Source organism: Lissotriton vulgaris, unplaced genomic scaffold, assembly GCF_964263255.1.
Source record: "Lissotriton vulgaris unplaced genomic scaffold, aLisVul1.2 SCAFFOLD_1295, whole genome shotgun sequence".
Lineage (NCBI taxonomy): Eukaryota > Metazoa > Chordata > Amphibia > Caudata > Salamandridae > Lissotriton > Lissotriton vulgaris.
Window position 1 is genome coordinate 259,586 of NW_028251330.1, and position 23,509 is coordinate 283,094.

Sequence of the window (23,509 nt, forward strand, 5' to 3'; positions counted from 1 at the left end):
TCTGTGTAGTTTAAAATAACTGAGCGCAGGGAGTTGAGATAAGCCAACTCATATTGTTTAAGAGTTAGAAACGAGTAATGTAAAAACTGTCTGAATCTTACCCCAAGTCGTCAGGTATAACGCTTTCGTCAGGGGACCACAGAGCTGTGAAGGGGGAAGAAAGTATCAGAATCTCCTTACCGCTATTCAATGAAAGTACCTCTCTGTGAAAAAGACGCCGCCATTACCCGCGTGTGTGGGCGAATTCACCGCTTGTGCTGACTCTGCCCCCGGATACGGAGCAGACGTCAGACGGGCGTTTTTATGTGTTGGAAGCTGAAACTTTATTAGCAGCGTTAGGAACAAACAAAAAAATCGTAATTCCATTTGGATGAAGGCGGAAAGCGAGAAGGAGAATGCAGATTAAAATAGAAGTCAATGGGATCAATATCACTTTGTTAACAGCGAGTCCCAGACATAGGAGAGTGGTCCTGGAAGTCAGATTGTGAAAATTTCGTGAAGTGCAAAAGAATGGCATTGTTTGGAATTTAAATGAAATTTGTAAGCAAAAAAACTTGTAAGCAAAAAAACAGACAGTTCATGTGAGTGGCTTAATCTAGTTATTAATAAGCTCAGTCAGGTTGTCCTTGTGGTATACAGTTTAGGGATTCATATAAGTGACTTAGTCAGATTAGTGGACTGCAAACTGATGCCAGGGGATATTATCGTTCAGGCCCACAACGTTGGTTTTCAAACGGTCTACCCATCTCTGTTCTTTCTCGTAAAGCTTTTTTTCGGCATTTTGAGTTTTTTCGGTGAGCATTTCAATCACAGTCCATCGTATGTCATCACAGGAATGTCCAGCCTCTACGAAGTGTGCACAAAGTTTTGTAGTTGTCTTTTTCAGCCTGATATTACTTCTGTGTTCTCCTATTCTTGTTTTGACCTTCCTACAGGTCATCCCTATATATAGTTATTTACAGGGACAGCTTGCCATGTATATAAGATAGGAGGAGTTGCAGTTAGTATGTTGTTTCTGGGTCCATAAGAGAGTCTCTGAGAGTTGTAACTGTTTGGAGTGAGTGGTGTATTTGCAGGCTGTGCAATTTCCACAGGGGTAATGTCCACTTACTGGTGACATAGTGACATTTCTGGTTGTCTCTTGGGTTTGCAGGCTTCTGGGACGTGTATGAACCAAAGTGTCTCGTAGATTCTTTGTTCTCCTATTTGCAAAACGAGGTTTCGGCCAGTCAAATTTCCAGGTGTTAAGGATTTTCCAGTTTTTATTCACCAGTTTTTGAACCTCATAGGTAGAGGGACAAAATGTTGTCACACATGTCATAAGGTCTGGTATAGGGTCTTTTGGATGAGTTTGTAGGAGGCATTCCCTGGGTTGATTGTTCGCACGTTTCATGCATTTGCGAATAGTGGTTGGTGTGTAGTCTCTCTGTTTTAGCTTACTACTGAGTTCTATTGCTTGGGCCTTGTAATCTTCAGTTTTAGTGCAATTTCTTTTTATTCGTAGAAACTGGCTGTAAGGCAAGTTGTCCCTCAACGGTTTGGGGTGGTGGCTTTTGTAGGAGAGTAAGCTATTCTTAGCAGTTGGTTTTGTATATGTCTTTGTTTTCAATTGGTTGTTTTCAGCAAAGATTGTGAGATCCAAGAAGTCTATGGACGAGCTATTGGCCGTGTATGTAAATTTAAGCCAGGGGTCACGTTCATTAAGCCAGTTTATGAACAGTTTCAAATCATGTTTGATGTCCCAAATAAGGAGGATATCATCAATGTATCTCTTCCAGTATAAAATACTGGAAGAGTACGGGTTGCCTTCATTGAGTACATGTTGGTGCTCGAAGTGGCTTACATACAATCCTGCCACCGAAGGGGCAAAAGCGCTGCCCATGGAAGTTCCATGGTTCTGTATATATAGAACTCCATTATATTCAAAAAAGTTTTCTTTGAGAGCTAATTGACAGCATTGTAAGATGAAATGTCTTGGCGTATGATAATTCCAATCTTCATTGTAAAGAACATCTTCCAACATTTGCAGGGTGTCATCTTGCGGTAGGCTCGTATAGAGCGACTCCACGTCAAGGCCCACTAGGAGCATTGTATTCTGGTCAAATGGTGTATCCTTGATTTGTACCAGTAGGTCTCTCGTATCTTTAAGATAGGTGGGCGTCTTTTGAACAAGAGGTTTAAGGTATTCGTCTGCAAATTTAGAGAGGGGTTCGAGTAGTGATCCAATTCCTGCCACTATCGGTCGTCCTGGGGGCGGTGATTTGTTTTTGTGTGTCTTAGGTAAGGAATAGAAGAAGGGAATTTTGGGTTCCTTTGCACAAAGGTAGTCAGCTTCTTTTCCTGTAATCCACCTGTTGATTTCTGCCTCGTGGACCATCACGGAGATCGTATTCCTGAGTCTTTCAGTAGGATCTTCAGTGTTCTGTCTATAATATTTTGTGTCTGAAAGGAGTGAGAGGCATTGTAAGTTGTAACCTTCTTTACTGAGGATAACAATCCCCCCCCCCCTTATCTGCGGGTTTGATGACTATGTCCTCATTGGACTCCAGAGCTTTTAATGCTTGAAGTTCTTTATTACTCAGGTTTTGGAAATTATGTTTCTTTTTTTCTGTCATTGCATCTACGCCTTTCAATAGAGCTTGCTCAAAGGTATGAATTTCAGGTGGGATACTTCCTGCTGGTGGATTAAAGGTAGATTTTCTTTTTAAGTTGGTGTCTCCTTCAGGTGGTGAAGATAATTTATCCGAAAAAAATGCTTTGAGTTTCAGAGTGCGGCAGAATTCTGCTAGTTCACATTTGAGTCTGGAGTACCTGTCCATAAGCACACACACATATTTATGTGTTCCTTGTCCATCAAGAATCGGACCTAAAATGTCAATAGATAGCTCTTCCCACGGATTCGTGGGACTGTCGAATTTACCCAAGGCTGGCCTCAGTGGTTTTGAAGTCTTGTCTGCTTGTTGACATTGGGTACACTCCCTGACATGGCGTTCTGCTTGTATGTCCATGCCCGGCCACCAGTACCCTTCCTTGGCTCTCAACTTAGTCTTTCCGATCCCCAAATGACCTTTGTGTAGTAGAGCGAGTAGCCTGGGGATGATTCCTTTAGGCGGTATCACCTTGTCTCCTCTGTATATGAACACCCCCTGATCATCCACCGAGAGTTCTTCTCTCACCTCATAGTGCCTCCGCAGGTACCCACTTAGATGTTTTTTCTCTGGCCACCCACTCACTATGCATTTCACTACCTCCTGTAGATCCTGGTCTTCTCTGTAGGCTTCCTCCCATTCTTGGTTGCTGATGACCCTTTCATGATCCTCCTTCAGTGCTACCATTTCTTCCAAGGCGTCCTGATCCTCTTCTTCTTTTTCCATCAATGCTGCCCGGCTTAAGTAATCTGCTACCTTGTTTCTGTTTCCAGGGATGTATTCCACATCATACCTATATTCTAGGAGCTTCAACGTCATCTTTGCAATCCTGGGAGTGGCGCTAGAATGTCCACTGGACGTAAGTACCTTTACCAGGGGCTTGTGGTCTGTTTTTAACTGGAATCTTGTTCCCCATAGAAATTGTTTGTATCTGGTCATAGCCCACACCACAGCGAGCATCTCCTTTTCTATGACGCTGAATTTCTTTTCTGTTTCACTCAGCACTCGGGATGCAAAACTCAGCGTCTCCACCACTCCTTGCCCCCTATTTTGCATCAGGACTGCTCCCAGCCCTTTGTCACTGGCATCTGTTGTGAGGATTGTGCTCCCCGAGGGTCGTAACCCTGCAATGGTATTGCCTGCACCACATCTCTCTTTATGTTCTCAAACTTTCCCTGGGCTTCCTCCGTCCATCTGAACACCATCTTTTCCCGTGTTAACTGCCTTATATGGTGGGTCTTTGTCGCGAAATGAGGGACAAATTTGCTATAGTATTCGGCCATTCCTAGGAATGACCTGACCTCTTCCTGTTGGACGGTGGTGGTGCCTCAAATATGGCCCTCACATTTTCCGTCTTCGGAGTGATTCCTTGTACCCCAATCTCGTGTCCTAGGTAAGTCACCTTCTCCATTCCTAGTCGGCATGTCTCCCACTCCACCATTAATCCTCTCTCTTCTAGCATTCGCAGTACCTTAGACAGCTTAGCATCATGATCCATTCTGTCCTTGCCCATCACCAGAATGTCATCCTGGAAATACCGGATGCCCTCCATGTTCTTGAAGAGTTGGTGCATCAATTTTTGAAATACTGCCGCCTCAGACGCCAGCCCAAACGGCATCCTGCAGAACTGGTAGCACCCGAAGGGTGTGATGAATGAAGTGAGTTTCCTGCTCTCCGGATGCAGCGCTATCTGATGATAGGCCGATGTTAAGTCGATAGTGGAGTACCACTTGATTCCTCTGGTCTTTGCCAACATCTCCTCGATACGTGGCAGTGGGAACTTCTCCACCACTATGTTCTTGTTAGTTCGCGCAGGTCCACGCAGAGCCTGACCTTGCCGCTTGGTTTCATCACCACCACCAATGGCGCCAGCCACTCCGCGCACGTGATAGGCTCAATTATGCCTTTCTTCTCCAGCTCCTGAAGTTCGATTTGCACTGCTTCTTTCACCGCCAATGGCACATTCCTCACTCTGTGCGCTACCGGTTTCGCATCTGTTTTCAGGATAATTTTATGCGCAAATCTCTCCAGCTTTCCTTCTTACCCGCCGAATACTCTGGGGTAGTCTTCCCTCCATTTCTCGAGGTTCGGACAATGTTCTGGCTCCGTTAGCAAGACTTGCACTGCTCCTCCTGGGTCCAACTTGATGCCCAGGTCACCCTGGTCTATCCATCCTAGCACCGACGGGCCCTTCTCTGTGACATACAGTTTGCAGACTGTACAGCGACCCTTGAATTCAAACTTGAGTGGTCTGAAGCCCACCATGGGTATGCGGTCTCCGTTATACGATACTGGTCTTATGAACACAGGTTCTTGGCGCCCTTTGGATGGCCTCCGGGCGGCCCTGGATTTCCTTGCCACTTTTTCTGGCCTCTCTGTGGTGTTCCCTTTATCCTGTTATCTCTCCTGGGGGCCTCCTCTTCAATTCTATTTACCATGGGCCTGGCTAGCGTTTCCTTTCTTGCCGCCTCTGCACACCGCCTCGCCAACTCTGCCTTTTTGACGATCGCTATTACTTCCTTCAAGGAGGAATCCCCACTGGCCCACAACTTGTCCTGTACCGCTTTACTCGTCGTGTGCATCACTATCTGATCCTTTATGAATTCGTCATGGAAATTTGCACATGGACGCCAACTTTTTGAGTGCCGCGACATATTCATCGATCGATTCCCCCACTTCCTGTTTCCGTTGTTGGAAGTTGTATCGGTCAATTGAGACACAGACAGCCGGTCTATAATATTCATTTAATTCTTCTATCGCATGGGCATATACGTCATCATCATTATCCAGTCTCTGTTTGGGTACCAAGTTCTTGAACACACTCAGCCCCTCCGGGCCAAAATTATGAAGCAGTATCCTCCTTTTCCTTTTACTTGTAAACGGTTCTTTATTCTCATCCTCCAGCACCTCAATGTAGTTGGCTATATATTCCCTCCAGTCCTTCCACTTCATTAGAGGTTCGCCTGGTTTGGGTAGAAACGGTATGGGCGCCGTTGTTGAGGACGCCTGCGCGCACATGGTTTCGCGCTTCTCTCCTCCTGGTGGCGTCTCCCCTTGTCCCTTGGGCCTCCCTGGTGCGCTATCCTTCTCCACCCCTTCTCTTTTCGGGCTTAATGGAGTGCTTCGGGCCTCACCACTGTCTCTACTCCCAGAGGTCGCCAGTGCTGTTCCCCCGCTGGGCACGCAACAGGTTCTGGTGGCCCCTTGTCTTTGCTCTGCCGTCCACTGCTGGCTGTGTGGCAGTGTGCTCTAGCTGCCCTGCCGTCGTGGTTTATTGGAGCTCCACCGCCCCTGCCCTTCTTGCCTGGGGCTTCCTATGTCTGGGCACCCTTGTACCCGTTTTGTCCGGCTTGTTGCGTGCCCTCTGCAGCCCGAGGATTTCGGTCACGGCCCTGCCGCTCTCTCTGTGGTCGTGGGGTGCTGTAGACTTTGTGTCCAGCATGTGCTGTACTGTGGGTGCCACTGCCTGGTATGTGCGCCCAGCAGATGAGTTTGTTTCATCTACCTTGGTTATTTTCTCTGGTCCCGTTTTTTTTTCTTTTTCTTAGGATCCGAGCCTCGTCGCCATTGTAAAGATTAGCTACCCCACAGATGACAGGACCACGTCTGGTGTATGTAATCAGGTTTATTCTTACAACTGCACAGAGAGCGCCGAGCCTGCTGCCTCCCTGGCTCCGGCAGCCTCTCTGAAGCTTTCGCGCGCTTCACCAAAATGGCGGGTCGGCGTGTTACGTCACGACGCCGACCCGAGCACTAGAAAGCTAGCTCTACATAAAGGATGTAAATAAAGTTTGAAGTTGATTCGGTTTCGCTCAACATCCGTGTTACACTGAAGGATTTAAATAAAGTTTAAAGGCGGGGCTGCACGAGCCCCGGGGAAAAAAAATAATAGTAATAAATCCTACAGTGACATACGTTAGTTAGTAATGTGCCAATACGCTGGATAATTAACAAGGGTAACAAAACCTGTAAGACAGGTTGCTGTGAATATTAAATCTCTTGTCATGACACCCAGTTGCCTGTGGTCAGGAAAAAGACAAAGGAAAATTCAAAAAGGCACTGTCAAGTTGGACTCGTATTGAGGGCAGTCAAAAAGGACAGTAAGTGCACCGCTGCACTCAGCTCCCTGAGCAGGGGGAAATTGTGCTAGCTGCTGTGTTTTTCCAATTGACCGCACTGTTAATGTTTTTCACATTGCAAAGTATGAATTTATTTATTGCTTGAAAATTAATAACACTGGTTATACTGTATGTATCGATTTTATTTTGGTATCTAAAAATATATAAAAATCAGTGATTTTTATAAATTGGCGTCGGATTTCTCTCAAGTCGTGTCAATTACTTATCGTCCATGTTAGTGATCTGAAATGCTTAACACATGTTCCTCTAAGTAGCCTGTCTGCTTTTTGCCACTCTACCAGGACTGAGGGAAGGTGTACTGAGAGAGTACCCGGGGTCCATCTTTGTGTATTGTGCTAGTATTACATGAACTTTCCGGTGCACCCTTTGGCGCTATGATCTGGCTCACAAATGTTAATCCTTTGTAATTCTTGAAAATAATTATTCGTGAACCTTAAGTACCTTGTAAATACTATCACTATTGCTCACCCTGCGCCACACTTCGCTGTGTCACTTGCACATGCGCCGTCCACCATGTGTGTCACGGGCACTTATGTTCACAAAGTGTTTTCAGGTTACACTTACATTCAGTGTAAACAGTGCTGATACTACTGTTTCCCGACACTTGCTCTAAATACATAGTGCCCCTGGCACATCCCTTTACCTTGGAGTCTCCCTGCTCTTCCTTTTTGCAACTGTATGTGCATGTTTTATTTAATAGCATATCAAATATTATCTGTTGAGACATTGCTTTTGTTACATACATTTATCACCCAGGTCTCAACTTGGTATAGGGGTGTACTCCTGTTGCTTGATTTCTTGAATTACATGGTAAGGCACCCCTGCCATACCACATAATACTTTCACCTTGCAAAACTTCTCCTTTTCTAGCCACTAGGTTCAGGAGGTATAGTCCACACCGGTACTGTCTCTCTTTGCCAGTTCTTCAGTGCAGAAGGGCAGTCTTTTTTTGGTCCGTCTTCCAATCCCGTTGAGACCTAATTTCTGGGTGCCAGGGGTGCCCTTTTTATATACAGAAAATGCCCTCAGGGTAGGATGCGTTTTGAAGTCAATGGGCTGCCAGGTCCCCTCCCTGCTGAAGACCACTTCCTGTGAAGTGTTGCATCTGGCTAACCCAGGATGCACCATTCTGCCAATTTCCAACATGGCAGGTCCATTCTCTCTGCCTCCAGAGTCCCCTCTCTCTGCCCAACCCAGAGGTGTGACTACCAAGCGGACTTTACGCTCTGGGGAAAACTGGTTTGGCAACTGCTTTCCCCTTCCCTATTCCTAGTTTCAGCCTGTCTACCTAGACAATGGAGCAACTCCTTTTCCAAGTGCTATCCATTTGCCCTACAAAAGCGACTTCTCAGTTGTAACTCGCCTTTTGAACCAGCACCTGTGGGGCTTCCTGCGGAAGGGAGGTAACGCCTCTCTCCAGTGCAGGCTTCTTTTGTCTCCTTTACTGGGAGTCATTACTACATCTCTCAAGGAGGGCAGAAAGCTCTGCCGGGACAGGCTACTTGTGCAACTGTTAAGGACACAGGAGAATTAAGGCAACAAAGGTGCAACGTTGTAAAAGGAGCACACTGCAACACATTACATTAATTTCAACTTGAGAATCAAGTCATAAGTAATATACTGAGTTGTTTGATACTTTGAAGTATGAACTTTGGTTGCACCATTAAGGAGTCAGCGCAGCTGAGGGGTCAGCGGGTAAACCTGCATTTGCCAATGAGGCGGCCAAGTCCTTCCATAGAAAAAACGAGTTTGCATTTTTACTGTCAGAACACATATTAAGCCCATGAAATGTGCTACACCCTGCCTTAGGACTCAATGGGTCTGCCATAGTAGTGACTGACACATTTCGCAGAGGGAGGTTTGGCTTGTCCATTGCTTTAAATGGCAAAGTCTGGCTACCAGTTTAAAACTGCTCTTGCTGTCGCCAGGAGCAGACTTGGAAACTCGTTTACCTGTGACACCCCCCCCCCCCCAGTCCCCCCCTCACCCACCCCCGAAGATGGCCCAATCAGTGCTGCAGTCCCTGGGACGACTCTCTAATTTACATGCCTTGGTTACCCTGGGAACCATTTACTAGGAACTTTTAGATAAATTAGCCTGTGTAATTGAGTATAGTCAATGTAACAACATGCACCTTTTTTTATCAGGGCACTGGCACTGAGACCTGGTTAGCAGGCCTCAGTGCACTCAGAGTCAAAATATCAGCAGCATCATAACAGAAAACAGAGGGGTGACCATACATGCACAGGGATTTCCTTATAATATATCACTGCACAAGCTGGGTAGGAAAGCATTTTAGAGATTAAGACTGGAAGGTGATGGTCAAGTGAGATACATGAATGAAATGTCCGATTCACCTGACCTGGAACACAAGCACAAGAACCTGGGTTGCTTGTGTACTGGTTCAGAGAGGACCTGGCCTGGCAGTTCAGGCTTAAATCTTCCTATTGGAGTATGTTCAAGACTGTTTTGCATATAGCTGGGTGTAATCTGAGGTGGCTTGGTAGCAAAAGAATGAAGGGCACGAATGCTACCCCAACTGTTTGCCAGTGGTTGGACTTATTGCAAGCACCCTCCCATCACCTTTTGTGTGTTTGATGTAACACCCTAAGTGGCGAAGGGTATGCCCAGATGAAGGTCCCTTGCTCACGGTGCCACTGAACCAATTTACCCCCTACTGAAGAGTCCCAAATAAAGCAAAAACGATCTTGGGTTGCTTGTATCTTGTTCTGAGAGGGTCTGGCTTGGCAGTTTCAGGCTGGATTGTTTCTACCAGAGCAGGGTCAAGATTGATTTGCATATAGTTGTGTTTAATCTGAGGTGGCATGGTGGGCAAAAGAACAATGGGTTGGAATGCTCCCCAATGTGATTGTCAGTGGTTAGACTTATTGTAAGCATCCTTCCATCACATTTTGTGTGTTTGATGTGTTGAGTAATGTACCAGTGTCATAGTGGTGTCTTGCAGTTAAGAGGTATATATAGTCCATCCCTTACCCCCTTGATGTATTGCGAAATATCTGAATACTTCTCCAATCTATGGGAAATTCATTATAGCCATGTTAAGTGTATACATTTCTACCCAAGTATCCACAATACGCAGTTTTGTCAGCATATCTTATTTCCCTGAGGAGCTCTTGCTCATAGTAAGAATAAGTGAACATATATAAATGGAATTTGCCAATAACAGCATTCGCCTCCAATCAAAGATATCTCCAAGTAGGACGGGTGTTGCATCTTCTGTTAACTGCCCCATTATCCAAAGTTATTATAACTCATTCCAATTCTGTATTACCATCACAAATCTTACTTATACAGAATCAACTGGCACCACTTCACTGCATCTCATCTCCCATCACGTGACAGCGCCATGCCCCAGTTAGAAGCAATATTGACTTGTACAACAGAGATGACATCTGAGAGGAACCCCGTTTACTCTAACACCTCCAGCGTTAGATACCATTTGGACCATTTGTGGACCACCCCATCTACATGATACTGCCAAGGTATTTGAATTTATTAGTTGGCCTCATATGAGGAAGAAGCATTTTGGATGGTTAATCAATGCGCTGAGGCAGGTTCCTTAGTGTGAAGGAGACTTTAATGTACTTTTCAGTTAATTTGGGTTTTTTTCTCATTAGACAAGCAGTGAAATTCTGTTAAATCCAGGTGACATGCTTTTTCTACGGTGTGGATGTTTGAAAACTCTATTTTACAGCAGTTTAATATGTATGAAGTGCTGGAATAATGTAATTTGGTAGGGAATATTCAGAGCTTTCTCCAATTGTGCACTATGAATAATATGGTGCAATTTGCACCCACATCTTTAAGTTGTGCTAACTCTTTGTCCATTTAGCCATTGGTCTCTAGAGATGGTGTTGAATCCTCAGTCAATAAGATGCATGACACATAGGTGGAAATTACAATAATTTATTCCAGCAGAAGAATAACATGTATAAAATTTCCCACGAAGTGCAGGCAGAAGCCATGGTCAAAGCTGCTATCCAGTGGAGTCGTTCTGATAGAATGCCTCACTCAAGAACAGCAGAAACCAAGGCAACAGAACCTACTTACATCATGCTCCAAAGAATTTAATTTCCTTTTTCAAAGAAATAAACATAAATAATTAAATATGCAAACAGTAATACCTGTCTACTAAAACAATACTCTCAAATAACTAAAACCCACGATACAACAGGTAGCCAAACTATGGGTCTGAAGCCTCCACTGAGGGGCTACTTCTGACAGCGTACATCATGTAAGCATGCACCACACTATGCTAGTAAAGAATGCAATCCTCATTCATTGTTCATATAGTGCACCTCAGTCTGTGTCCATCTTACATTGAGGGGAACCAACACAGTGTTGAGAGGTAGCTATGTGTGGCAGCTCAGAATCTGGGGTACACCAGTATAGCTGTGGTTAGGATGTGTGCTTCATACCATCCCATTAAGTTGTAGAACTTCCCGTAGGCCCTCAAGAGACAACAGGAAGTAGCTTCAAGGCAAAGGGTGGGCCATTGCACCCTGTGATGTGATCAGAGGGTTAAAAGAAGGGCTGTTACCCTTTGCTACTCCTAGCATTTTAGTGAACTGACGTCCATACACCGAGACTATCCCGGCCCGATGAACGTTGAGCTAACAGAACTGTAACCACCTCCACACCTCTGTCAGCACACTCGACTCCATACACTCTAAATATTGGTACAACACACCATCTCCTTCCAGTGTACCTTAGTCAAGTCCTCAGCAAACTACACTGGAGAAAACATACCCACCGCCTATATAAGTTTCAGTGCAGCTTGAATTCTCTAGCAGTACACTGGAAGAGTACAGAACATATAACTCTCACCAACAGCTCTGCTAGTACACCTTTAGCTGAACCTGCTGTTCACTAGGTTGGTACAGACCATAAATCAAGTGCACCTTCATGCTAGTCTACCATTCAGAGAGGTTTTATATGTAAACGATAACCAAGAATAACAGCTAATACCCCTTGCTTGCTCTGTCATGCCCCAGACACTACCTTGTTGCCCCTTGTCTCTGAGGTCTCTAGTTTCCACTACTTCCCATTCCCAGAGACCCTCAGCAATACATAGAATCTAACAGAGGGTTTAGGGTTGGACAGTGGACTAACCCTATGCTGCTTTATGAGCCAACCAAATAATTAAGTGTGTTGCCAAGGCACAAGTGTTTAAAAGCGGAGCTGAAGGAGTAAGAAGGAGTAAGGAGATGACAAATTAGCAGGAGGGCAGAGGACAAACAATACAAAGATGGTGTTTAGTTGTGAGGAGTGTAGGGAAGTAGGATCTGCTTCTTATGGTTACCCCCACTTTTTGCTGAATGTAATACTGTTTTTGACTGAACTGGCTCGCATCCTGCTAATCAGTACCCCAGCCTATCTGCGTTCTCTGTAAAACTGTTATGATATGCTCGAGGTAGACTCCAGATTGGATACTGGGGTACCCTTGTCAGTCCCTAGTATATGGTACACATGTACCCAGAGCATAGGTACCCCAGAGGTCTCCCATGGGTTGCAGCATGTATTATACAATTATGCAACCCATGAGGGACATGCAACATGGAACCACAGGCCTGTCATTGCAGCCAGTGTAAGCTGGTGCTTGCACCACTTACGAAAGATATAGGTTTACTATGTTTATAGGTCACTGCACATAAAACCTATCATTCACCCCTCTAGCAGGCCTTGACAATCCTGAAGGCAGGGTGCTGGGTTTCACGCGAGAGGTTGCCCCTGCATGAGCTGAGCACCACTGCAGCCTTCGGAGTCCATTCTCCCGGGTTGTCGGTGAAGCAGCCATCTCGAAATAGGCTGCAACGAAACATATCATGTTTGGTATCAAATACCGGTACCTGGAGTTGAAGGTATGATTCCACCATTCTTAAGAGAGCTTCGTGGGTTCACTGGTCTCCCTGGTACCAGCCTTCTCGACCCAGACAGCACAAAAAGGTTGCTGCCAACAAGGGACACATTTCTGCCCTCCTGCTGCTGAGTCAAGCTTGAGCAGGGGAAGGCAGAACAATAGGCATCCTGTCACAGGGAGGTGTGACCACCTCCCAGGCAGGATTTAGTGTATTAGGGCTGGGTGGGTGCGCTTGTCAGTGACCAAAACTCTGCATGAGGGGCACATTTGGTGTCCCTGTGCATAGTCCAGTTCAAACCAGTCCTGGGGGTCGTTAGCTCCGCTCTGGCGCAAAACTGGACAAAGGACATGGGAGTAAGCTCCGCACTGTCCAAACCCTCCCCTAGGACGGTCCCCTGAAACTGTCTAACCCTCTCCCGTAGGTACAAAAGGGCTTACCTGGCTTTAGGACCCTAGATTCAACATGGACAAGATTCTGAACAAGAAACTACTGACTTTTAAACGTCTGGACACTCTGGACTTCGTTTGGGCCCGATTTCGTCTCCCTCTCAATCCAAAGCATTGTCTGTGCCTATGCACCGTAGAGGTTCAGTGTAGGACTGGTGGAGTATCAAGCACAACCAAAGATAACTGCCAACCAGAGACACATTCCTGCCCTCCTGCTGCTGGCCAAGCTCGAGCAGGGGAAGGTAGAACAATAGGAATCTTGTCACAGGGAGATGTGACAGGGAGGTGGGACATTAGACCGCCTGGACACTCTGGGATTTCTCTGGACTTCGTTTAGGCCTGACTTTGTCTCATTCTCAGTCCAAAGCATTGTCTGTGCCCATGCACCATACAGGTTCCATGCAGGACCTGTGTGGCATCTAGGACAACTGAAGATATCTCGCTTGGAGTGAAGGAGTCACTCCCCTGCATTCGCAGGCACCGTAACGCAACTGACTGGTCTGCTGATCCTGAGATCCTGCAATCTAAGAAGGCTCCAGCAACACTGGAGGTGGGTTCCTTATCACGCGAAACACGCGCTGCCCTCTCACCAACTTTGAGGTCAGAATCCCTTGTGGGCGCTGCAATACCTGAACCCCTGTGCACTGTGTACTTTTGTAAGTGCATATGCTTGTTGGCATTTCCCGAACAAGTGCATTATGCAATGACTAGCCCCAACCTCTGGCACCATTTTCTACAAAGAACTTTGGGTTCCCTGCACTCGGTAAGCTGTTGCTTTGTGAAACTGCTTGGGGTCCCCTCACAACTCCTGTGCCTACGGCCTGTGAGTCCACTTGAGGGTCAACTTTTCTTTTCTTGGGCTTCCATGGTGGCTCCAGGCCTGCCCTGACACCTCTTGCTGTGTGAGTCCTCTGGTCTTTGCTGGGCCAGACCGTAACCTTCCTTGACCTTCTTCGTGGGTTGCGGCTGCAAAGGCTTGTTGGTTCTCCGTCCGGACACCGACCCCTCAGCACTCGACATCCTTCATGGGACAGCTTGTATCCAGCTCCTGGTTATCCTTGGCGTCTCCTGGTCCTCGTGGCTGCAGAGTCAAGGTTTCCATCATCACACCTAAACAACCGCCCAACATCAGTGGGTATTCGTCTACTGAGCCCCTGGTCACTCCTGAGAGACCCAGACTCTGTCCCCTCTGCTTTCAGGTTCCTTCTATCAAAAATCCACCTTTGGTTTCCATCTGACACTTTTCTTCTTTCCAGTGAGATCGACAACGTTTTCCGACACCACTTCAGCCCTATGCACCGGGCTTCCCTGGGATAGGTAACACTGGTACTTCGGTATCCACGGGTGGGGTGGGTCTCCAACCTTCTATGATCCAAAGGGTTTCTTCGTAATCCACTAGGAAGAGTCCTCAAACACTAAAACTTCAACTGCAACTTTCCCATAGAATTGTACGGAGCACGCAGCATGTTCCCACACTCCACCCGTCCTCAGTGGGGTCCCTACTTACTCACATTGGGTGGTTCCTTGAGGTCCCAGAGATTCTACATCCTCTAGAAACTGTCTTGACTAGAGTTGTGGTTCTTACACCACTATTTTAGTATATGGTTCAGTCCCCCCCTGGGGCCCACTGTTTAGTATTGCTACTTACTGTTGATTCTGTGCTATAGTATTGTGTATTGTGTGATTATCTCCATGTTGGAGATACTGTGTCGTACTTGAGAGTGTTATATTAATAAATACATATTTTTATAACTACTGTGTAGTTCCCCTTTCACTTAACCAGTGCTATAAGGTTACATTCTGGTAAAACAAGCTGCTTAACATTCCTTCAAGACTAAGACTGTAGGCTGCTATCCACAGCTACCACCTGGATAGCTTTCTAAGATTATCTTTGACCTCTAAAATCACCATAAGTGTTGTTTGGACAGGCGCAAGGTGCCCACTTTAACTAGTGGACATCATATATCAGATCAACTACTCACAAGGAGGAAACATGTAAAATTATGACAATGAGAGGAAGTGAGGCATACAGAATGAGCAGGCATACGTAAGGTGAAAGGTCTAGGAGAAGAAACAATGCTAATGACTATCAATCTTCTCTTTTTTTTACATATAGATATTATCTCAACAAACCACAACACTAATACCTGTGGTAGGAATCCTGTTTCTGCCTTCATGCTCTCTTCAAAAAGATGTAGTAATCTCCGAAACTTTTCATCGTCATACTCGAAACGATCTCCGAAGGTGATGGAACAGATCACGTTGCTCACTGCATTGTTTATTACAAAATGTGGATCAAAGGGATGACCTTTCGGAGAGAGGGGAAAACAAGAGATTACAATGACCTAGATAAGCAAGTACATGCAAATACAGAAGAAATTAGAATGTGAGATGATTCTCAAACAAGGACAACCTAGAAATAGACATGCAACTTAGAGATTACAATATTCTTGATCCAGGAGAGCCTGCAGATAAATAATAAATGAAAAGATAAAATCTGCTACAACAGTACTATCCATGTACTACAAAGTGCTGTTCACAAACCTGTGTGACGTCCTCAGCTTCAGTCTCTTCTATCAAAAACGAACTCTCCGCCTCGGATCCAGAGATCTCCGTACAAGCAGATACACATTTTAGCAGTAAATCTGAGAGGAATCTGGGGGAATGGCTGGTAAATGGGGAATACTTAATACTAAACGGGAGGGGATTAGAAACATGGAAGGTGGGACTTAGGTATAAGTAAGGAGGGGTTTGGAAAGGATATGTAAATACAAACACCCACCAACAACAGAGTAAGCCTATTGCTATGCACACACTGCACTTTTAAAGTTACTACAGCCAGAAAGGGCAGGAAAAAGTAGCAAATGTACTCCAGTCTTGCTTTACAGTAAGTCAAGCACCGCATGTGGCAACTCACAGGTACTGCCGCACACTCCCATAGAAACAACAAAGGAACGAAATAACAATAGAGCTATACAGGAAACTAATATCAACCTTTTTCAATTTTGTTAATTTGTATTCAATATTTTTTCTTCATTTTTACACAAGACAAACACTAACTAACTAACTGGAAGCAAAATTAATGAAGGCTTTGGACTCAATCACCAATCTATTACAATAACAACAAATCCCATACAGGCTCTAAACAAAACAAATGCAGTCTGGAAGAAAGTGAATTATTCCCTGGGGTGGATGGTATTCCACTACAAGTAATAAAATCACTTACTTGTTAGGCAAAGGCTTCAATATTTTAAACCTGAGCTCAAACCCTAGTAGCTGTGGCACAGAGCTGACAGGTTAAACGTGGAATTTAAAATCAAAACAGTTAAACAGTTAAAAAAACAATCCAATGCAAATCCCACTCCAATTTATAAAAGAGAGTTAAATGTAACAAATAAAATGACATCAACATGGCAAACATCCAATAAGGGGAACTGAAGATATGAATTTTTAAAGGTTTAAGAAAAGAAGCACCATGAAAATGTAAAGCACCAACAGAAAGCACTGTTCAAGTGGGAACAGGAGCCGGGTGATATCTTAGGCTGACTAGGATGGTACACTGGCCAGTTACACCATGTGGGTTTGCCCTGGTCAAAAATGTTTCCTTGTAACTCAGCCTCTGAAATGGAAGTCAAAATCCTCCAGAACCTAGATAGCCAATGAGCAAGATCTCGCTGAAGCCATTGGTTTTGGCAGAAGTTCAAATTTCACACCCATGTGAAGTTGGATTCTTTTGGCGCCTTCGCCTGGTCAAGATTTCTATGTTAGGACTTAGGGCCTGATTTAGAGTGTGGCGAATGGGGTGATTCTGTCACAAATGTGATGGCTATCCTGTCTACTGTATTACAATTCCATTATATCCTACATGTAATACAGCGGATGGGATATCCGTCACGTTTGTGATGGAGTAACCCATCCAACAAGCTCTAAATCAGGCCCTTAGTCTCTTTTAGTGCTCAGAATGCTCCAATGGACCAAGGCTGCAGACTGTATCTGAGAAGGTCGCAGAAAAGTCAGAGCAGTTTGCCACAAGGGTTCGGTAAACATTATTTTGCATGGCAGAGAGCTACAAGTTGAACCAACTTGATTTTCTTGTCTAGTGAGGTTGTGCCTTGGGTGGATGGACTTGGGTAATTGATCCCAGTCCTTAAGAGCACTCAAAGACCAAAGACATCAGAGATGACAAGATTTCAGATTAAGCCCTTCTTGATACCAGGAAGGCTCTCATGACCTCAGGGACAGAGCCTAAGTGTCAGGACTCACTCTAGCAGAGGCCACGAGCAAGGTCTAGTCCTCTTCAATGTATTTGCAACTGGTCAGTCAAGAAAAAGGCCTCTTGCAGCTTGTAATGTCCCTGTAGCCACACAAGAGGTCAGCTAATTTACCCTTGGAGTCCACATCTTAGTCCCAAATTCAAGTGGGGGCAGGTCCAACTCTTCAGGATTCCTCGCAGGTCTCAAACACCAGGTGCAGTCCTTCCTCTGTATCTCCACGGGCCCAGAAAGGGGGTTGAGGAGCTGTAAAGGAGGTGCCTGTTTTATAGGTTTTACTAGCCAGTGGGTTGGGGTGGGTGGACTCCTGGATACTTTCTAACCAATGAGGAAAATGTTCCTTGGGGCAATCATTCCATATTTTGCAGTACGCCCTGTCTGTTTTACTGCAAACTGACCCAGAATGCTCTATTCTAGGGAGAATTCAAGATGACACAGGCCTTCTGCCCTTGAAAGAAGCTTGTTTGAAGAAAAGAGCAGTCCCCTCCTTATAAACTGTACAAAACTGGTTCTGGGACCAGCTCCCCCACAGTGTTACTGCCCAGTTGGCTACAAAGGGCCTAAAGAACACGAACCTTCCTCGGGTCTCCTCTTAAACTAGGAATGGACAAGCTTCACCTCTGTTCCTTTCAAGTTATTGAATTTCTGTAACCTCCAAAGCTGTCCTTCTGAGTTGATAAAGATCAGCTGCCCCACACCCAGCTTATCCTGTATTGCCCCACACCAAGCCCATCCTGTATCAGAGCTAAGCCACTGTTCTACTCTGGGAGTGGTATCACAACTCATTAAGGCTAAGTACGGACAGGGCAGCTGCTGGCAGGCTAATGCAAATATGACCCCACGAGCTTAAGGCAGGGAAATAACCTTTTAAAAGTAACTTTTCCTAAATATGTATTGAAAATCCAACTTCACCATTGAATTGGATATTTAATAAATCTTAAAAAACCGTGGTTGATCTATTTTTTTAGCTTGCCCTAAACCCAAGATGGAAGAATTAAGATTTTAATCTGTACTCTAGTTTTCTTCATCAGACAGCACAAGTTTTTCAGAGTGAAAAGGACGTTTGGGGTCTATTACTGCAGGGGCATGGTAGCATTCGTCTTCTACATATCCCATTTTTAATATCACGCACCCTATCTTGTGGGCTACAAAGCCTACATAGGGGTGATGTATTAATATTTAGAAGGAGGTTTTCCCTGTTAAAAGTGGTATTTTGACAGCCCGACCTGTCTGATTTAAGCTGCAGCAGTCAGGCTACACTAATATACCTGATGCCATGTTTTCCTTTGTCACATATGATATTACACTGTCCATGTCATGGTGGTATTTCTGCACCATATACTATGGATATAGGAAGGTTAATATATATGAATTTAGTTCGATTTTAGGGGCAGAGCACATGCACTGTGATCGGCATAGCAGTGTCCCAATGCACAAAGGCAAATATTCTGCAGGATCATTCTAGACAAAATTGGCACTTTCTCCAAAAATCATATGCCCAAACACTTTTGTTTGTTGCTTTGCCCCTCATGTTGAGAAACAATGACTTGAGGAGCAGAAAGAGGATTTACAGGGAAAGGATCAATATCCATAGCATGTCCAGTGAAGTAGTCATTGCAGATACTGCTCCTCACCTGAAGCGATCCCTTACAGAGCTACAGACTGGGAGCATGAGCATGATTTACCAACAGCCCACTACCAGCTTATCCCTGCATTTGTCAAAATACTGGTGGTACACCAATTCATGGCCACTGAATCTTTCCAAATGGTTAATCCTAACAACATCTAAGAGGCAAGCCAGTGTTGATGCTTGCATCAGGGAAGGAGATGCATCAACAGGAGAGTCTACTAGTTTACTGCCATGCCACTCAGTGGAGCAAAGTCAAGGGTGGGCAAGGGACTTGAAAGCATTTACCTCCTTCTCTTGTGTTTTAGGCAATCCTGATAGCACCCATGTGACACTTCAGCCACCTCACCACGCTGCACACCTTTCCAACAACAGACAACACTGACACTAAATCAATTTTCAAGCTATCCGTGATGCCAGGGGCTGCTTCACGGATGTATATGCTGCCAATCCTGGAAGCACACATAAGAACTACATCTTCCGTCAGTCACCTCTGGGACGTGGGTTTGTTGCTGTGAAGTTTCACGACATGTGGATCATTGGTAAGTAAGAACATTTCACACCACACTATATGTGCACTTGGGGGATGGCATCTCAAACATACTTACTCATTACAGACTACATCAAAATAGATCGACATTTCCATGCCATTCACGGCATGTTCATAGACATGATGTATTACACTTAGAATAGAGCCCCATTTTTGACATATCACGTCTGTGTTGCAGGTTATTGCCAGGTATGCTGTCTGTCCTCACCTTACAGACTTCCAACCCCACAACCTCAAAAGAGCTGCAACAGGGCACACACACATACACAAGCCATCATTAAATGCACTTCTGTGATACTTAAGTTGCCTTCCAGACATCTTGACCTCTAGAGGGTGTGCTGGTGTACTCCCCGGAACTTGTATGCAAGATTGTTGTTGCAGGTTCGGTGTTGCATAACATCAACATGCAATGAGGCCTACATATGGACATTACCCCTGATCTTTGGCCACATGCAGGCAGTCGCAGTAAGGGACAGAGCAAAAGTTACGGCATTCAGGTTCAGGATTGATTAGTTAACTAATTTTTCAATTGAGATGCTACTTTGATTGCTACATTTAAAAGGCTGGACAGTGTCTAGTTGATGGTGAATAGAGCACAACTCCATTGTGCATTTATATCATTTTTGAGTCAACACTGCTTAGTTAACACTATGCCACATACAAACATGCTATGCTTTAGTTATTATAAGGCTTACACTTCTCTGCTATCAATCTTAAACATTAAACTTAGAACCATTAATTACCATCACTCTCAGAGTACACTCATTATTTCCAACAAAATATTACAAAAATACTTTTAACAACTTAAAGCATGAATATCTACCACTGCCTAAACAATGTTTGAGTAACCCAAACGCTTTTTCTGTTTCTCTACACCCAGGGATCTCCCTCCCGCATGTAGCGGTCTACCTTCCTCCGCAAACAGGCCAGAAACTCCGAAGTCAGAGCTGACATCTCTGCATACTGTACTGTAACAAAGGGGAAACTACCTGAGGAAGTCAGCCGTTTCCTGGCATAATTTCACCAAAACCACACCTCTACCATCCTGCTGCTCCTTTGACAGTCCAAACCCCCAATATGGTGACAGATTATATTAGAGGGTCCCAGGCTTCACTGACAAAGAACTGAAGCTCATCTATGAGGGAATCTATAGGGGTCAGATATCCAGCTGAGCAATGCAGTGCTGGCCCAAATTTGGTGGCACATAAGCACATGCTTCAATCGAGTGGGTGTTCGAATAACTAGTCATTTAATCAGACATAATGAAAATGGTTTTCAAACTGCCTATTTTCTTTCAGAATAATATTTCTGACACAACTTTAACACATTGCATACATAAAACTTCCATTTTGTCAAACTATGCTATGTAATGCTTATGTTAACTTACTTTCAAGCCACCAATGTTTTTTCCTTAAAAACACAATTAACAACACCGTTTTCAAAAACGAAAATACATTTTTTAGATCAAGAATATCAAATATGACACAATCACTTTAATAATTAATATTCCTTTAACAAAACATTAATTTGTTAGATAGGTAATGATGTTAAAAAAACAAAAGGGTTTGAAACATAATAAGGTAATTAAATCATATCACTTTGCATACTTATTTGTTCGCCATTGAATGCCTGATATGAAACAATAATCATTTTCTATAACTGATTTAAAGTTTTATTTTATTTTAAGATTTTTACACACACATTACCTTGCCCAAAGTCAGTTAAAGTATACACAATTTTCTGTCATGCATTTGGGATATAATATCCCTTAAAATTGATTAAATTGCCAAGAAGTGTTTTACATATACACTCAACTTTTCTTCATTTTTTTCTTTATTCCTCAGTGAATAGATCTGGCCAAGCCCGATCACAGCAAGACTTGGTGCACAGAAAAACATCCTCGTCTGCAAGGCAGACACAATAGCTATGCCCACCAGGAGCAAGGAAGAGAAAGCCAACACTGGCAGGGAAAGAGTGCCAGCCCAAAGACAAACACGCTCCTTAATATAAAGACTCTGGGCGGAGGCTGTAGTGCTAACAGAGGGGGGTGGTGTATGTGGGACTCTACCAGCCAGGAGGAGGCAGATATTGGTGATACTCTTGGTCTTGAAAAAGATTTGCCAGTAGTGTCTGAACAGCAGGATACATCCTCATTTGAGTCTGCACTCCCCCCCTCTCACTCGAGAGGTTCCATATCATCGGTCTTCCTGCTACACCCCCTGAACAGCCTCCTCCTCCTAAGCAACATGAGCCCTCGGGTGCTCATACTCCGTTCCCCAGACTATGTCACACTGTCTGCTCTCAAGGAGGACTTGAGGACAATTGAAGAGGTTCAGGGATCAATGTCTTGGGATATCCGAGATTTAGGGCCCAATACCGATGTGGGCTGATCAGCTCCGACCGGCGTTCGGAGCCCTTCAGCCTGCATTGTAATTGGCTGGTCGGATTCCTTTCCAGTGGACCCATTTCGATGGGGTCAGTCGGAAGGGAATCTGAATTGGATTTTCGAATGGCCTCTGATGGGCTTGAAGAGAAAGCCTGTAGTAATCCCTCGGCCTGCTCTTTCCAGCCGAAGGATTGCGATGGCACCGAAAGGCTTTGGGAATCTGTCTTTTTGGGCCCCCAGCAGGGCCCCCAAGGGTGCAAGGCCGCCGAATGGTAGCCTGTTGAGCCCTGCACCCGGTGGCAGGCCCCTTGAGGTGCCTACCATGGAGTGCAGGGATGAACTGCATCACTGCTCTTTACAATGAGAGCATGCATTCCATTCAGAGTGAAAGCTCCCATAGTAAAATATAGGATTTCTCCTTGCTCGGCTGGAACCGACAACAGGAGGTCGTTCAGTTCCAGTTACCAAACAATGTCGGATGGACTCCGGTCCGTCCGACATCATAATCGGGCCCTTAATTGGGAAGGTCCAGATACTTACACACTCTGTAATGGAACATCTCCAAACTTTATGTGGCCTCATGTGCTCCTTGATAGCAAGCCTAACGTGTAGTCTATTGTCCTGTCTCCCAATTCATCAGCGTTATCTGTTTCACCTACTACACCTCTGTTTTGAACTTCCCAAGGTACATCTGTCTGTCCTGCAATGATAATCCATTTAACATCCATGTCTGAGGAGGATTTCAACATTGTTGGGGACATTCAGTAATGTTTGCCCTCAATCCATGAACTTGATTCAGAGCGCCCGCCCCAGCTTAGGGAAAATGATTTTGTAATTGATTAGGACATTGGTATTTATTTGGTGATTCTGACATCTTTAGGAATTTAAAACTTAATTTAAGCCCTCATTGTATTGGACATAGTTTATACTCATTTTTTTGAATGTATGACCTTTTGTATATAGACTTGCTCTCTGACATTTCCTGATGTACTTTTATTATTAGCTCACCCCCTTCCACATTTGGATTTCCCCTCTGCAACAAAACTGAATTTAATTTCTCCTAGCCTAATCCAAGGTCAGCTTTTCTGATAAGTACTCTTTCATTATTGTATCTAAAAAAGATAATTTTTGTTTTAAAAATGATATGTTTGGTATTACTTTAAATAAGCTTCAAATTAATACATTTAGTTAGACAGCGGGGGCCTCATTTATGAGGCCTTGCGTCAGTTTTGCGCTTCCGATGTGTCACTTTTTTTGACGCATCGGCGGCGTAAAACATGCCTCCTGTTCCGTACTATTTATAAAGTGACGCATCTAAGCAGATGCGTCACTTTGTAAACCCCTGCGCTACATTATACCTCGTCAGGTATAATGTATGCAGGGGGGAATTCCCCCGCAAAAAGCCTCGTAGAAGTGACTCAGTGAAATCTATAAGATTTCACTGCGTGACTTCTAGGACGCCGTTGCGTCAAAATCTTGCGCCTGCCTCACAGCAGGCATAAGACAGTTGGGTCACTTTTGTGACACATTCCAGCAATGCGTCACTTTTGCGCTTACAGA

General features: G+C 44.7%; 1 protein-coding gene across 2 annotated transcripts in view; it reads right to left on the bottom strand.

The window, feature by feature from the left end:
- The window catches only part of LOC147662947 (cytochrome P450 2D15-like), a 332,964-nt gene that overhangs the window by 120,165 nt on the left and 189,290 nt on the right, over nt 1-23,509 (bottom strand). For both annotated transcript variants that reach the window (XM_086950772.1, XM_086950771.1), the window contains one exon: nt 15,263-15,423. In XM_086950772.1, the coding sequence (XP_086806898.1) occupies nt 15,263-15,423 (161 nt within the window). The remainder of the gene's footprint in view (nt 1-15,262; nt 15,424-23,509) is intronic.